Genomic DNA, 16,912 nt, shown 5'->3' with positions numbered 1-16,912 from the left:
TTTCAGGAAAATGAAAGACAGAAAAACACATCCTGGGCTGGGGAAATAGCTCACTTGGTAAAGTGCTTGCCTTGCAAGCATAAGGCCTTGAGTTCAATCCCCAGCACAACCAAAAAAAAAAAAAAAAAAATCCTACTCACATCTAATTTCTTCTGATAATTCAGACTCCTCACAACCTTCCTAGTCAAGTGAAGGGCATGACGATCATCCAAAGCATAGTGATCAGTGACTCCAGATTTTCTACAGAGTAAAGCACACTAAAATAATCAGAATGCAAACGAACAGAATTAAATATCTTCCACTCCAAACTCCTTCTCTTATCTAAAGATGATAGCATTTTTACTTCCAAAACACTTCAATAAATGTAATCTTGTTTGATTCTCATAATGTCCCCAGCAAAAGAGCATTATCCTGTTTTACAAAAAGAAAAAAATCTTAGGTATACCTTGCATGAGGACAGGAGAAACTGTGTCAGAAACCAGGCCTCCCATTTCCCAACCTTGACTTTCTACAAGACCATGGGCCTTGATAACCAGGGCCTCTATTAAGTGTTCATCCCGTGTACCTCAAACCAACTGTATGTGACATACACACTTTCACAATATAGGTGGTGACAGCATCAAATGTTTGTAACTAACTCAGCTTCTAATGAGGACACCAACTATTGTCTTTAATTTCTTGGAGACTACTGACTCCACTTTTTACCAAGCTATACCTGAGAGTAAGCTGTCACAGGTAACATACAAAAAGATTTGAACACACCATCCCTTAGAAGATGGATAAAGTGGAAATTGATGGAATGGTTTTGTGGTAAGAGTCATGGAGGTTTCTGCTCAATCTCAAGTACAGTGAATGAAGCCTGGACTTGCTCTGGTGACTAGTCCTGTCTCAAAGAGATGTCTTGCTTTTTCAGATGCAGATATACAATGGCTTTCTAATAAAATATTTTTTTTAATTCTGTGAAGTCAAACAAAAAATATATACCTGAAAATAGAATTTTGGTTTGCTTTTTGAGTAAAGACTAAACTGCTGCACTATTCTAATGTCTTGTCTAAGGACACCCACAACCTTTGGGAGACATTCTCAGAGCTGGGCTCTCATGGCAGCTTATGTTACTCTACCCCTGGATTGGTAGTTCCTGAACAGGAGTACAGACCAAGTCAACTCCTCTTTAAAGCCCTCCAATGCTCTTCAATTGGCAGACCCTGTAATTTCTTTAACTTAATAGTTTACAGTTGACGTGTGTGTGTGTGTGTGTGTGTGTGTGTGTGTGTGTGTGTGTGTGTGTGTGTAATGCTAAGGAGATCAACTCCAGGACATCATGTATGCTAGGCAAGTGCTCCACTGATGAGCTACACCCCCAAGCCCTTGACCCTATCTTTTTGAATGCTTCACACATTAAACCAGCTATAACTGCTGACTTCTTGCTACACTGTAATTCAGTAAGAAACAGAAGCAGAAGGAACGGCTTCTAAATTGGTAAATACTTAAAATACAATGGTTTCTAATAAAAACTGCCTAATACCAAAACAGCACGAAAAAGAAATCTTTGATGAGTCACTTATATAAGTCCTTTTTAGAAATCAAATTAGCTCTTATGGATGAGTAACCAGAATGGTATAAAAATTTATTTACAATGATGAAGAGAACCCAAAGCAATATGTGACTAGTAAATTTTACAAGTGAGTTTTAAAAACGTGATCAGCACCTAATCATTTCCAAAGATTTTAAATGAATTATTATGAACAACAATAAGTATAGAGTGCTTGATTTTCCCTAGAAACTGTTATCAGGTAGGTACTATTCAAATCCTCTTATTACATACAAGTAAATGAAGTTCAAGGAGGCTGGGTAGTTTGTTTAAGCCATGAGGGTAACAGGTGAGTACAAGACAAAAGGAATCTACACCCCTAACTTGATATACTGCCTAGAGTTTTACTTTTTAAAAAATTTTGTAAAAACTAATGCTCCTCAAATACCATTTTCCTCTCCTTCCCCTGATTAAGTACCTACAAACATTAGTCAACTCTGTCCTATCCTTCTAACTCACCCTTTTCTACCTGCATCCCAGTCTCTCTGGATTGGCACAGACACTGCAGCCAGGCAAATCAGCTGCTGATCTCCTTGTAAGGATGGGTAAACGGCCAGAGGCATGGTAACACCAGGGCGATGCTCACACCTCACATGGCCACTCACCTAATAAACCAGGGTTCTGATCTCATTTGACAGCATTTACCTCAGCTCCCTAAGCTTTTCTCAAGACTGTCATTCCTTTAATCATTCTTTCTTTAGCCTTTAGTTGTAAAACTGGAAGCATGTTAGCATATTTATTTTGCAATTTTTTAATTCATTCATTCATTTCTCTTATCTATCTAAATTATAAATCATGAAAGGTAGGAACTAGGTCTGCAATTTTTTTTTATTACTCATAAAAATACAATCAATCAGGTTGGGGTTGTGGCTCAGTGGTAGAGCACTTGCCTAGCATGCCTGAGGCTGAGCCATGAGGATTCTCAGCACCTCATATAAAGAAAGAAAGAAAATAAAGGTCCATCAACAACTAAAAATTTAAAAAATAATAAAATCAATCTATGTACAATAAATGCTCCATGTGAAAGGAATAAATAAAAAACCAAGACAAAGGTCCCTTAACCAGCTATTCAAAAGGCTCAGTAGGTTTCCAAAAGGAAAGTAGGAATCTTACCACCCATTGTCCTCTTCTTACCTGGTCTCCCATAGCCCCCTGGGTTTGTGACATGGCAGAACAAAGGGGGGTTTACTGCACCTGCCAGGCCAATCACTTAATGACCAGATCTGCTTGCCATTTAGGACATGGTGCTGGGCCGCCTTCTCTGTTTGCATTGATTATGAGGTAAGGTCACCTAGTCCTAAGGTTTTAAATTCCACCTCTGTGTAGATGATTCCCAAATAAAAATCTCTAGTCCGGATCTGGACTCCAGATTCTTAGAGCCAACTGCATGCTCAGTAATTTCTGCTTGGATGTCTCACAAGCATCTCTAACTTCTCAGATTCAAAAGGAGTACTTGATCCTGCTGCCCTAGTCCCTGATATGGTACTCCTCTGCTTATCTTTATCACTTGACTTTCCTGTCCTGTATCATCAAGTCCCTCAATCTCACCTGCAAAATAAGGGTACTCCTAGGACGTTTGTTAAAAACACAAGAACCTTGTCTCTAAAACCCTTCTCAGCTATAATGAAAAAGCTGATGCTCTAGATTGCATCCAATGCAATGCATATAGAATTGCATTCCAAAATGCAACTGTAGTCCAAAGAATCGATCCCAGAACAGTTGACTAGAAACAATTAAATTGGTTTGGTCTGACAAGCTTAGTACTGGTAAAGAAGAAGAAGAATAATAATGTAAAACCTATTTTAAATAAACAAAATGGCAATCAATCCTGAAAAGAAACAACCATTCCTGTTTCACCTGCAATGAAGATCAGCACCTCCAAGATCTTCAGCAGACACCTCTTCACCAGTGGCCGCTTTAACCTACAAGGATAAAAATCAACAGTGACTCGTCCATTGGAGATATTAAATGCCTTCCTAATGAGTTCATCTCCTAACCTGACCACATTTATACTCTTCCACAGAGCTGAAGAACTTTTAAGTGTTCTCATTTCATTCCCTAGCAAACCAAGAAGTTTTCTCTAATTTCCAGATGAAAACTCTGAACCCAACCACATCAAGAACATTCCCACAGCCCTTGTGCAAGCGATGGAGCCTGACTTGGGCTCAGGGAATTCTGATATGAAGATTCACACCCTACCCTCCAAGATGCTGAGTCAACACACCATAAAGCCTTTCAGTCTATGCACTGCGGGGGCGCCTAGCACATAAAACTCATGCCAGGGAAGTGTGCCTGGCGCATAAAGACCCATGCCAGAGGTTGGTAATCTTCCTCTGGAGGATGATAGCAAGGACTCGTCATAAGTTGGGTGCTGCCAAGGCCTTCCCTGGAAGACGATAGCAAGGACTCGTCGTAAGTTGAGTAAAGCTGGAGCCCCTTCCTCAGAGTGTTAATCTCTCTTCCTTTTTTGTTTTTCACCAGAACTCACAATATTACGCGGATTAATCATGTTTAATAAAGTTCTTCGGTTGAAGGATGATGGGAACACAAACAGTTCATATGAGTTAACTCAATTCCAGTAAAATAAAGTTCATTTGTTTACACAAAGTACTAATATTCCTATAGGGAATGGTGGACATTCTGAAGCAATATGTCTTGTGATGTTTTTGCTAACTTTTACAAGATTCCCAGACATCTAGTTGCATATAAGTGATTCCCTTAGCTTCAGTGATCAACATATTTATTACATCTGGTTTCTTCTGCAAAGTAATGAGCCTCCCACAGAAATACATTATATTTAGTTCAAAAGAAAAGTTTTAGTTCTTTTAGATGAAGATTTTTACTCTGAAGACAATAACTTGGTTCTTAATAGTATAATATGATTTAACATAGCATAAACATGTAATTATAGTCATAAAAAATTAATAACAAATTACTAGAAGTTATAATTAATCTTAGCAGTAAGAAATCAAATAGAAGTTAAACTTCAAGGAAAAACAAGTGGTATACAATAACTTGCTTTTGTAAGTTTCGAGTCAAGGATACTTCATTGTGGGAAAATGTCAAGTAAGATAAGATATTACCAGATGGCGCCTGTTGGCTAAATGCCCAAATCCTTCTTCTGTTATCTATGCCCTTGAAACTCCCTCCTTTATTCTTAGTAAGTTTGTAAAGGGTATAAAAATTGCTGGTGAATTCAATAAACTTGTCAGCAACCTAACACTGACCTGAGTCTGTGTGGTTGCTGTCCATCGCCGACGCTGCGCCGCCTAATCTTTTGGGGCTTTTACATTTCAGGCCATCAAGGACCCTTGGACTCTGCTGCTAGGGCTGGTCCCCGGCAATGCACGCTCCTCCCACTGCCTGGGATCCCTTCTCCTCTCACCTACCAGGTCAATTTCCTTAGCCTGTAAGATTCATCTCCAGTTGCTTGCTCCATACCTCTCCCCTGATCCACGGAGGCCTCCTCAAGGTGAATGACACCTACGTATTAACAGAGTAATGCCTGCCTCTCTGTGGTCCACAGCATTACACCTGCGACACTTGCCAAACTGTGTTTCAGAAATTTGCACAAATCTCTGTCATCACCTCCACATTGAGGGTTCCTTGGGGGCAGGAACCATAATTTTTTCATCTTCAAATACTTGATAAGTAGGCTAAGAATTCCAATTATTATCACCAATTCTGTATTATATATTTAAGGGGGGGGGGAATTCTCCAAGAGTACCTAAATCTAAGCCCTAGCAGATATGACCAAAAAGAAAGAAACCTCAAGTAATAAATCAAGAATGACTCAATTAAGCCTGAGAAATTGCAAAGGGAAAAAGAGAAAAATCATTTAATGCTAAATGCCAACCTGATCCCTCAGGAATTATTTATTGATTCCTACTTCTTTGGGTTGATTAATTTGTTTCTTCTTTTTCACATAGAAAAGGTTTTTTATCAGAATAATGAACATTAATCTAAAATACAGCACATAAATGACTTATTATTCCCTACATCAAAAGTTCTGTCTTAAATAAAATATCTTTCCACAGGGAGAGATAATTAAAATTTCTACCTCCAATTATTCCACCCCCAGGAATCAATTATGGGTTCTCTTCTTTCCAAAAATCCCAGTGTACAATAGCATTCAGTCCAGATAATAACTAATTATAAGATGTGTCTGGATATTTAAAGTTGTAAAAAGGAATAAACAACAGATATACTAAATTTATTTTCAGGAATCTGACTAATATCAACTGAAAAAATAAGGATTTGTCATCAGTTAATATTTACTGAACACCCACAACATGTTTGATACTGTGATAGGTGCAAAGATACCAAAAGTTTGAGAAAATTAAAACAGCTTGTTCTACTAAATAACAAGTTCTGAAGAAAAACAAGACAGGAGAACAAAAAGCTCCTTCAAAAGCTTATTACTATCCACTTGTTCCAACCACTCTCAGCTACTCAACGTAACAGCACCTGAATGTCACACTGAAACTGCAAGAGCCTTTTCTCAAACTTCTGCAAGGGTTAGAACTGAGAACTCTTGAGTTGATGGGGCTGCTGCCTTTTTTTTCCTCCCCTAACCACAGGCTTCCAAAGATAGTCAGACTGCTGACCAAGGGTCAGTTTTAGAGGACTTCAGGCATACCTGGGTGTTTGAGCTGCTTCTTTCTTACATAAAAATCTAAACCCGAGGAACAGATACTTTACTCCAGTGTCAAGATGGTGCCTACATTTCCAGTAGATGATTTCAAATTTCGGTCATTTATTTACTTATTTTCTAGTGAAAAGTAAGAACTACTAATAGGAAATAAACTGTATAGAACAACTCTACAGAAGAAAACTTTGCATTTTCTTCTCATGTTAACCAATGACAGCTATCACATTCAGCCTGAGAATGTTAAGGAATAATAATTTCCAGAATTTTGAATAAATCCTTGAGACTTTTACCATGTTTAAAATGGCAGCCTTTCAGCTTACCTTATCTTCCATAAGAGTTATCAAAAATTAACACAATCACTTGGGAAACACACTTAATTTACATCAAAGCGTGAACTCTTTAATGTACTTTTTAATAAATTTGTATTCGTATTCCAAAACCAAAGATGATTCTTTGACTTTTGAAATGATAAACTTACTTTTTGAAATATAATTCACATACCATAAAATTTAGCATTTTGCACAAAAGCATTCAATTCAGTGGCTTTACACATATTCACAAGATTGTGCAACTGCTTCCACTACCTAATTCCAGATCATTTCATCAATCCCAGAAGAACCCCATCCTCACCAGCAGTCTCTCCCCCTCCCACCCTTCTCCCTATCCCTGGCAACCCTGGTCCTTCCTGTCTCTACGAATTTACCTATTCTAAATATTTCACATAAGTGGCATCATCTAATATGTGCCCTTTTTTGTCTGGCACAGTGTTTTCAAAGATCATGTTGTAGCATGTCAAAACTTCATTTTTTTAGGTATTCCCGAATAATATTCCACTATGTGTATAATATAGTTGTATAACTTGCTTGATGACTTTCTTCTTTTTACCTATTTAATAGTGTTGGATTTTTCTTATATAGCGGGGTATTTTGTTATAAGATATACTGATCATTCAAGTCTGGGATCACTATGTGACTGAAATGCAACAAAGCAACAAATGCACCACCAAGTCACTGGTGTATAGTTGGCCTGAGCAGAGGTGAGGAAAAGCACCAGAGACACAATTCAGTCTTCCCAGGCTGAACAGGGCTTCACTCTCAGCACAGTCCTATGATGCAGTTTAATGCTCTCTGGTCACCCTCTTGAAATTCTTCATCTCTGCAGTCTTAATCTTTGCAATTCTTGTTCTGATGTGTTTTGAAACAGAATCTCGTTAGCTTGCCCAGGCTGGTCTGGAATTGTGAGCTCAAGAGAGCCTCCTGCTTCAACCTCCTGAGTGTTGGGACAATAGGTACACAACACCACCCGGCAATCTTTGAAATTCTTAATCTTTAAATATGTGTTTTGTAAGTGACATCTGAGGGGACTATGGGGCATGTGTGTTGGGGCTTGGAATCTCAGCTCTTTCCTGATCTGCCTCTGACACCTTCTTGGGATGAGTTTAGCTCTGTGCTTCCCCTTGACCTGTGCCTGGCTCAGGCCTGGGCCTACCTCCTCTTCCTCATGCTGGCCTAACACTTGTTGCCCCCAGTGGGTACAGAGAAGGTACAGGAAGGACCTGTGTCTCAAGGTGAAGCACCACAAGAAAGTCAATGTCCTGGGCTACAGTATGGAGGTGTGTTCTCCAGCAGGGAACAGAGTGGAAGGTGAGGGTTAACCTCCTGTAATCTCCTAATCTGGGCATGGAGGCTGCACACCTGTTGAGAATAATGTGTCTTCTGTGGGACAGGAAGCAGAGATGCCTGGGAAGGGGAGTATCCTATGCCAGAGGGATCATAACATTATAAAGTAAATAGAGGCTGGGCACAGTGGCGCATGTCTGCAATCCCAGCAGCTCAGGAGGCTGAGGCAGGAGGATCACAAGTTCAAAGCCAGCTGCAGCGACGCAGCAAGATCCTGAGCAATTTAGCAAGACTCCGTCTCGAAATGAAAAATAAAAAGGACTGGGGATGTAGTCCAGTGGTTGAGGACCCCTGGTTTCAATCCCTGGTACCAAGAAAAAAAAAAGTAACTTGAAAGAAAAAACAAGGGCCCATAGAAGAAAGGGAAATGTTTTATACTTTAATACCCTTAATGATGCTTTTTCCCACTTTTGAGTAAGTGGTACCGTATTTTTCATTTTGTACTAGTGTCTATAAATTATATAGCTGGCTCTATCAATAGTTCATAAAGGTTACTAGCACTAGAAATTTAGACCTTTCACAGGTAATCTAACTTGCTCTTATATTCTTATCTTTGAAAAACTTTTTTAATAGGTCATAAATTTGGGGGCTGGGGAGATAGCTCAGTTGGTAGAGTGCTTGCCTTGTAAGCACAAGGCCCTGGGTTCGATCCCCAGCACCCAAAAAAAAAAAAAAAAAAAAAAAAAAACTAGGTCATAAATTCAAAAGTCAAAGGTCTTTCTCCTGTCCTATCTCCTCTACTCTATACTTATCATTATTACAGAATTTTTAATGCATATATAAACGTACAAATGTATATTTCCCTCACTTTATATAAAAGTTAATATACTGTTTGTGAACACCTTGCTTAATAATTCTCAACTTGTTATTGAATCAAAAAATGGTAAAGATTAGCTAGAAGAAAGAGTAAGTCCATTTCTTCAGCCATGAACATTCAATGCAGAGCAGAGCGTGGTCCTATCTACAAATGACACTGGGACAACTGCATGTCTGCATGCAGATCAATGCTGGACGCTCCCTGTTAAGCCTTACCCCACACTATTCCAAATGGATCATCGACTGACATGTAAGAACTAAAATTATAAAACTCTCAAAAGAAAAGAGTAAGTCTTCAAGACCTTGGGTTAGGCAAAGCTTTCTTAGATATGACACAAAGGTATAAGTGACAAAAAGAAAAAAAACCTAAGTTGAATTTCATCAAAATTTAAAAATCTTGTGTTTCAAAGGGGGACACTATCAAGAAAGCAAAAAGACAGCCTACAGAATGGGAAGAACTATTTGCAAATCATATATCTGATAAAGGAATTCTATCAAGAGAATGCAGAAATTTTTACAACTCAATAAAAAGACAAATAGCCCAATTATAAAATGAGCAAAGAATCTGAATAGACATGTCTCTAAAGATATACAGACAATAAGTACATAAAAAGACACACACTCAACATCAGGAACCATTAGGCAAATGCTAATCCAAACCAAAGTGAAGTAATATGTTACTCCCTCCAGGATGGCTCTATTCAGACTGACACACAAATACAAATGTTGGTAAGGATGTGAAGAAATTAGAATCCTTACAAACTGCTGGTGGGAAGGTACAATGTGTTTTGGATAGGTTGGCAGTTCCTTGAAATGTCAAACACAGTTACCAAATGATCCAACAATTCTGCAACGTATATGCAAAGAAAATGAAAACATATCTAACAAGAATGTGTACATGACTGTTCCCAATACCCTTATTCATAGTGTCCAAAAAGAAAAACAACCTAAATATCCATCAACTGGTAAGTGAACAAAACAAATGCAGCATATCCACAACAATGGAACGTCATTCAATCATAAAAATGAATGAGGGGGAATGGAGGAAGGAGGGACTGTATAGAGGGAAAAGAGGGGTAGAGGGGTGGGGGGGAGGAAAAAATAACAGAATGAATCAAACATCATTACCCTATGTAAATGTATGATTACGCAAATGGTATGCTGTTACTCCATGTACAAACAGGAACAACATGTATCCCATTTGTTTACAATAAAAATAAATTTAAAAAAAAAGAATGAGGGGGGCTAGGGTCATGGCTCAGTGGCAGAATGCTTGCCTAGCACGTGAGGCACTGGGTTCTATCCTCAGCATCACATAAAAAAATAAACAAATAAAATAAAGTTAGGATTTAAAAAAAGAATAATGAAGTGATTCCTAAAAAGATTAAACACAGAATACCACATAACCCAGCAATCCACTTCTAGTTATATATTCTCAAAAGAAATGAAGGCAAGAACTCAGATATTTGTGTATCCATATGCCCAGTACAAAATGTAGTATATATATACAAATGAAATGTTATTCAGCCTTTAAAGAAACGTAATATTGACATTTGCTACAACAGAGAGGAACCTTTAGGATATTATGCAAACTGAACCAATCATAAAAGGACAAATATTGTATGATTCTACTTACATGAAAGGTACCTAGAGTAGCTACATCCACAGAGAGATAGGGAAGCGGTGGTTGCAAGGTGGTAGAGCTGGGAAGTATAGCAAGTTAGTGTCTGATGGCTTTCAATGGGAAAGATGAAAACGTTCTGGAGATTTAGTGGTGATGGTTGCACAATAAGAGGAATATACTTAATGCCACAGAATTGTATACTTAAAGATTAAAATGATAAATTTTATTACATATGTGTGTGTATACATAAAATCACAATATTTTTAAAACCATCAAAACATATTTAAGTCAGGCACAGTGTTGTATGCCTACACTCCCAGGGATTCAGAAGGCTGAAACAGAAGGATCACAAATTCAAAGTTGGCCTCAGCAACTTAGTGAAACCCTATCTCAATAATTAAACATTCAAAAAAGGGCTGGGGATGTGATTCAATGGTAAAGAGCCTCTTGGTTCAGTCTCCAGTACCAAAAAACAAACAAAATAACACAGTTAAGTGTTATATTTTATGTTATATATACTTCAGTTGAGTTTATATTCTTACCAAAGGAGGTCCTGCCAAGAAAATGGTACCCTGCTTGCGTACAATGATGTTTTCATCCGCCATTGCAGGCACATAAGCACCCCCTGCTGTACAGGAACCCATGACCACTGCTATCTGGAATGGAAGCATACAACCACCATGAGATGCAGCTCAAGCCCTGAATTACATGGTGTTCTACCTATAGTCTTGCAAACCAGGAGATATTACTAGCTAATCCCTGAACTTTGAAAAATTGAATCCTCTCAATGTTTAGAATAGTGTCTGGACTTTTTATCAAAACATTTTGAAGGTCAGGCTAGCCTCAGCAACTTGGCAAGACCCTGTCTCAAAATAAAATATAAAAAAGGATAGAGATATTGCACAGTGGTAAAAAGTCCCCTGGTTCAATCCCTAGTATCACCAACCAGTCAATTAATAAAACATTTTAAAGGGCTTATATCACACTTCTCAAAATATATGGACAATCTTCTGGTTAGAGAGAAGATTAGACTGAACAACTAATGGAGAGAAGAAACCCATGAAACACTCAGTTTAAATAAATCCTCTAAATAATCACCACTTACCTCATAGGAATACTAAAATAATTCTTCAAATGAGTGTTATTAATATTTTGTGTTACTCCAAATATGGTATTTTCTAAATGTAAAACTGATGTTACCATTATTGTTCAAAATCTTGCTTAAATGTCAAATAGGGGGCTGGGGTTGTAGCTCAGTGGTGGAGCACTTGCCTGGCATGTGTGAGGCATTGGGTTCAATTCTCAGTACCAGTGACAACTAAAACAAAGTTTTTAAAAAAGCCAAATATGGTGATGCATGCCTGTATTCCCAGTCACTACGGAGACTAAAGTAAGAGGACCACCTGATCCCAGAAGTTCAAGGCCCACCTGGGCATTATGGCTACACCTATTTCAATATACAAACAAAAAAATCTTGCTCGAAAGAAAGCTGGGCAATGTGAAACAGGGAGTTATGGTTCTCTATTTTTATATGTTTAAAATTTTCCATTAAAAAAGGACTATAAAAAATTCTTGCTGGAGGCCTGGGTTTGTAGCTCAGTGGTAGAGCACATGTGAGACACTGAGTTCAATCCTCAGTATCACACAAAAACATGTAAATAAATGTATTGTGTCCATCTACAACTGTTTTAGTCAACTACTGTGCTGTTGTGACTAAAAGATCTGACCAGAACAATTGCAGAGGAGGAAAAGCTTATTTGAGGGCTTATGGTTTCAGAGGTAGCCCATAGAAGGCTGGCTCCATTCCTCAGAGGTGAGGCTGAACATCATGGCGGAAGAATGTGGCAAACGGAAGCAGCTCACATTGTGATCAGGAAGCACAGAGAGCTTCCACTCGCCAAATACAAATATATCCCAAGAAACGCCCCAGTTCCCACCTCCTACCACTTTCAGTTACCACTCAGTCAATCCCTATCAGGGGATTAAACTTCTGATTGAGCTAAGACTCTTAGAATCCAATCATTTCTTTTCCAAACCTTCTTGCATTGTCTCACATGTGACCTTTTGGGGGATACCACATATCTAAACCATAACAACTAAAAACAGATATATTTTTTTTTAATTCTTGCTTAAATTTTAGTATGGTACGAAGAAAAATAAGTTTTGGTTTGGCTGATTACTCCTGCACAGAAATAGAAATATCACCAAAGAAAAGGCATCTATAATGAATTTTTTTAAATGATCATATGAAAGCAATTTTTGCTACTAATTCTAGTATTCCATTAGTTTACCTTATAGTCACACAAGTATCTATTTTGAGAAAAACATTATACCATACTACCACTAAACCAAAATGAAAGTAGGATGAATTAGCATTTTTCCACCTAAATGACCATCACAAAAAAAGCATTTTTCCTTAACTAAAGTTCTTCCTGTATGTTATTAAAAGTAGTTGTGGGGCTGGAGTACTAGCTCAGTGGTAAAATGCTTACCTAGCACGTGTGAGGCACTGGGTTCAATCCTCAGCACCACATAAATATAAATAAATAAAATAAAGGTATTGTGTCCATCTACAACTAAAAAAAGTGGCTGTAAGATTTACTTGTCAACATATTACAGAAGTGTTTATCACTTACTGTTTTGCTTATTAATCACAAAGTTTGTTTTAAAGGTATCTGTGGTTATATATCATGCATACAAGGAAACACTCAATTTACCCATGTTTATAATAGCAAAAAGATACAAATAATCAACATGTCCATCAACGCACATTTTGAGTGGGTAAATTAATTGTGAATAAATACATTTTTAGATGGATAACTACACTTGTTAAAAAATCTGAAGCAAAAATAACAAATGAAAATGTCAACACAATAAATTTGGGTGGTGCACACGTGAGTGTTCTGTTCTACTATTCTCTAAACTTTCTTAATGTTTGAAATGTAATGGGCTTTTTCATTTTTAAGGTTCTGCAGGAAGTAAAGGACACAATTTTCACCTTATCACCCTGTTCTTTGTACTAGAACACCAGGTTCAATTCAAACTATTTCAGTATGCAGAAGGAAAAAAGTCAAGGAACTTAGAGAAGAGTCATGATGATATAAGAATCTAAAAGGGAACAATTTTCAAAAACAAGACCTAAAGAACTAAACAGGCAGAGCAGAATCCATGAAAACAACTAGAGAGCCAAAGGAAAGAATAGCAACTGTCAGCAAGTATTCAAAGACAAGGACGGGGGTGGAGAAGAAAAGGAGGGATTCCTTTGTCAAAATGCCACCACACCATCTGCTACAGAATTGATGTTTGAGCCCCCCAAATTCATAAGTTGAAATTCTAATCACCATTGTGATGTTACCTGGAGTCTTTGGGAGGTAATTTAGTTTAGGTGAGGTCATGAGGGTACAGCTCCATGATAGAACGAATGCCCTTGGTAGAAGAGGAGACACAAAATCTCTTTGACCACCAAGTGAGAAACAGGAAGAACCCCCACTCTGACAATGACCCCATGCTAGCACTCTGATCTCTAGAGATTTCCAGCCTCCAGACTCTGAAAAATAAATGTTTATTATTTAAACAACCCAGTCTATGATATTTAGCAGCCCAAACTAAGACACCATCAAAGTGGAGAGATGGGGTGGAAGGGGAGATGTTCCAATTTCGTAGTAAAGTCTCAGAAATAGGCAGGCACAGTGGTACACACCTGTAATCCCAGCAGCTCAGGAGACTAAGGCAGGAGAACTGCAAGTTCAAAGCCAGCCTCAGCAACTTAGCAAGGTCTAAGCAACTTGACAAGACCCTGTCTCAAAATAAAAAAATAAAAGGGGCTGGAATGTAGCTTAGTGGTAATGGTCCCCCAGGTTAAATCCTGAGGGAGGCAGAGGGGAGTAATTGACAAATTATTAGCACACCTGCTTTGGGAATTTCTACCATTACATGGGGCACTTCAGAGGGCATTTTCTCGACGGTTCCTCTGCAAGCAAGGAAATCAACAATCCACTTCTCTCCCACAAGCTACCACATGCTCACAAAAGGCCAGAAGAGACTGGTAGGCAGACTTCTAAAACAGTTCCCAATAATCCTGAGTGTAGGTATTCACATCCTGGGTAACTGCCTCCCCTTGAGTACATGGTGGATCTAGGGATTTGCTTTAATAGACTATGGCCTTGCCTCGCAAGCACAAGGCCCTGGGTTCGATCCCCAGCACCACAAAAAAAAAAAAAAAAAAGACTATGGCCAGTAATGGGATGTCACATTTGTGATTAGGGTATTAGAAACTGTCTTCCACTTGCTGGCTCTCTTTCTTGCTGTCATTCTTGTTTTCTCACTTGTACATGTGGTTCATCATTAACCAAATGTCATTAAGCAAGTAGAACTCTGCATCATCCACAGTTCAGAAAAACCAAGAGCAAGACAAGGACAAATCTTGCTAAGTGCAAAAAACCAGTCATACCACTTTATTCTATGATTCCATTTATATAAAATGTTCAGAACAGTCAAATTCATGAAGACAAGTATATTAGGGCTGGGCAATTGTGCAGAAATGGGAAGTGACTGCTAATGGGGAGATGAAAATATTCTAAACTTAATTCCACGATATCCTAAAAATGACCAAATTTTAACAATGCTAAATGGATGAATTATATGGTATCTTAATAGAGCTGCTATAATTTTTTTTTAAATAAGTACACAGGAATCAAAATTATCAAATGTTTTCATCAATAAGAAAGGCCATTCTAGTTACAAGTATTTAATAGGCAAATTTTTAATATTGCTTGGGCAAATGCTGATAACAGAAATAAAACTTAAATAAGAGAACATAGATAAAAGAAGTCACCAACCAATGACTAATCACTGTTATACAATCTTTTCTCATCATTTAATTTTAAGTCACTCACCACAAAAGAGGGCAGAATAGATGTGTATAAGAAGAGTTTTGCCACTGGGTCTGCTTCTCCAGCTCACGGAGCATAAGGATCCCAGGTCCAGAAAGTATGACAACTTTTCATGGCCCAAAACATTCACTTGTGGTACAATAACAAGCTTCCATGAGGCCACATTGGACAAAGCTCCCTGGATAAAGAATCTGGAACCCCAGAAAGAAAACACTGCTGCATTCTCCACCAAGAAGAATTAAAAGGACATACCATGAGTGACCAAAAACTTTCTGACAACACTCAGAGGTAAAGATTTGGCTATGTTGGAGGTACAACATAGGCATTGTGCCAATCTGTATCAGAACAACGGCAAATTCCAAAGAATCTGACTGAGAGGATATAGTCCTTTCCGGTCACCAGAGAAGGAAGTGTGTTCTGCCACAGGGACAAACCAAGAGATCCTAAGATCGCTTGGGTGAAGAAGTCCAAGGTGATTCTAAGACCTAAATCATAAGCAAGAAAGCAGAAGGTAGCTGAGAACGATCGATAAAAACAAACTTGTCATCACTTCCCAAGCAAAATTTCTGAATAGAAGGGAATGAGATGCTACAAAACAAAGGCAATCATCTGGGAAAACTTCAAACAAAATTTTGTTACCCTCTGGGTCTTGCCTAAACAAACAGAGACTGGTTCTCACTGCACCAAAAATGAATTAAATACTGCACATCAGCAGGCTACCTTATGGGAAGGGTCCTGACAGGAGTCAAGAGGTTTTATACCTGATTCTGAAAAGCTGTGTGAACTCTAGACCTCTATTCTCCCACAGCCAAATTGTAGGTGACTCTCTAGTTCAAGGTATACTGTAATAAATGTAATATAACTTGGCAGGGGAAGAGGGTTCCAACTGCTTTACAGAAAAGCTATTAAAAATGTAACAATGTTGTTTTCCTATCTCAGACGTGTAGGAGAGAAAAAAGAATAAAAGCAATATGTGTTTTCTTTTAAATCTCTACCTGAATCAAAATTTTCCCTACCTCTACCTGGAGAGACCATTACAAATAAAAGCCCCAAAATACACATCTCAATGCAACAGTTGTCCAGAATATAAGACGTTATCAACTATCCTGACCCACACCACCAGTTCTGTAGGACTCGAACTTATCTATGACAAATGGATAGGTTTGAAATGGATGCAGAAAGCAAAAAGTCCATCTGACCCAGAATGTTCTGTTTTTTCCCTCAATCTTTTTATTACAGAGATTCAATGTAATCAGAGTGACTTCATCTCTCCTAGACACTAACCATCTTTAACACAGGCTAAAATGCTATATTTTTTCTTCTTTTGGTAGTCTCAGGGATGGAACCCAGGGCCTCACATATGCTAGGCAAGCATTTGATCACTGAGTCACATCCCAGACCTTTTTAATTTTTTTTTTTCCCCACTTTGAGACAGGGTCTCACTAAGCTGCCCAAGTTGGCCTCCAACTTGTAATCCTCCTGCTTTGGATTATAGGCATGTACCACCACACCCAGTTTGAAGATAATGTGATCATATTAAGTCCCTCAAAACAATTACTAAAGTCTAAAATAAAACCAAAAAGATATGGGAGGCTGAGACAGAGGGATCACAAATTGAAGGCTAGTCTCCACAACTTAGTGAGATCTTGTCTCAAAATA

General features: G+C 38.2%; 1 protein-coding gene across 1 annotated transcript in view; it reads right to left on the bottom strand.

Annotated features, from left to right (window-relative positions):
- The window catches only part of MCCC2 (methylcrotonyl-CoA carboxylase subunit 2), a 112,866-nt gene that overhangs the window by 21,060 nt on the left and 74,894 nt on the right, over window positions 1–16,912 (bottom strand). Inside the window, 2 exon segments of the mRNA XM_079145040.1 lie at window positions 141–240; window positions 3,449–3,513. Coding sequence (XP_079001166.1) covers window positions 141–240; window positions 3,449–3,513 — 165 coding nt within the window.

This window comes from Sciurus vulgaris (assembly GCF_902686455.1).
Source record: "Sciurus vulgaris genome assembly, chromosome: 6".
Lineage (NCBI taxonomy): Eukaryota > Metazoa > Chordata > Mammalia > Rodentia > Sciuridae > Sciurus > Sciurus vulgaris.
This window is presented reverse-complemented; position numbering and strand designations above follow the sequence as displayed.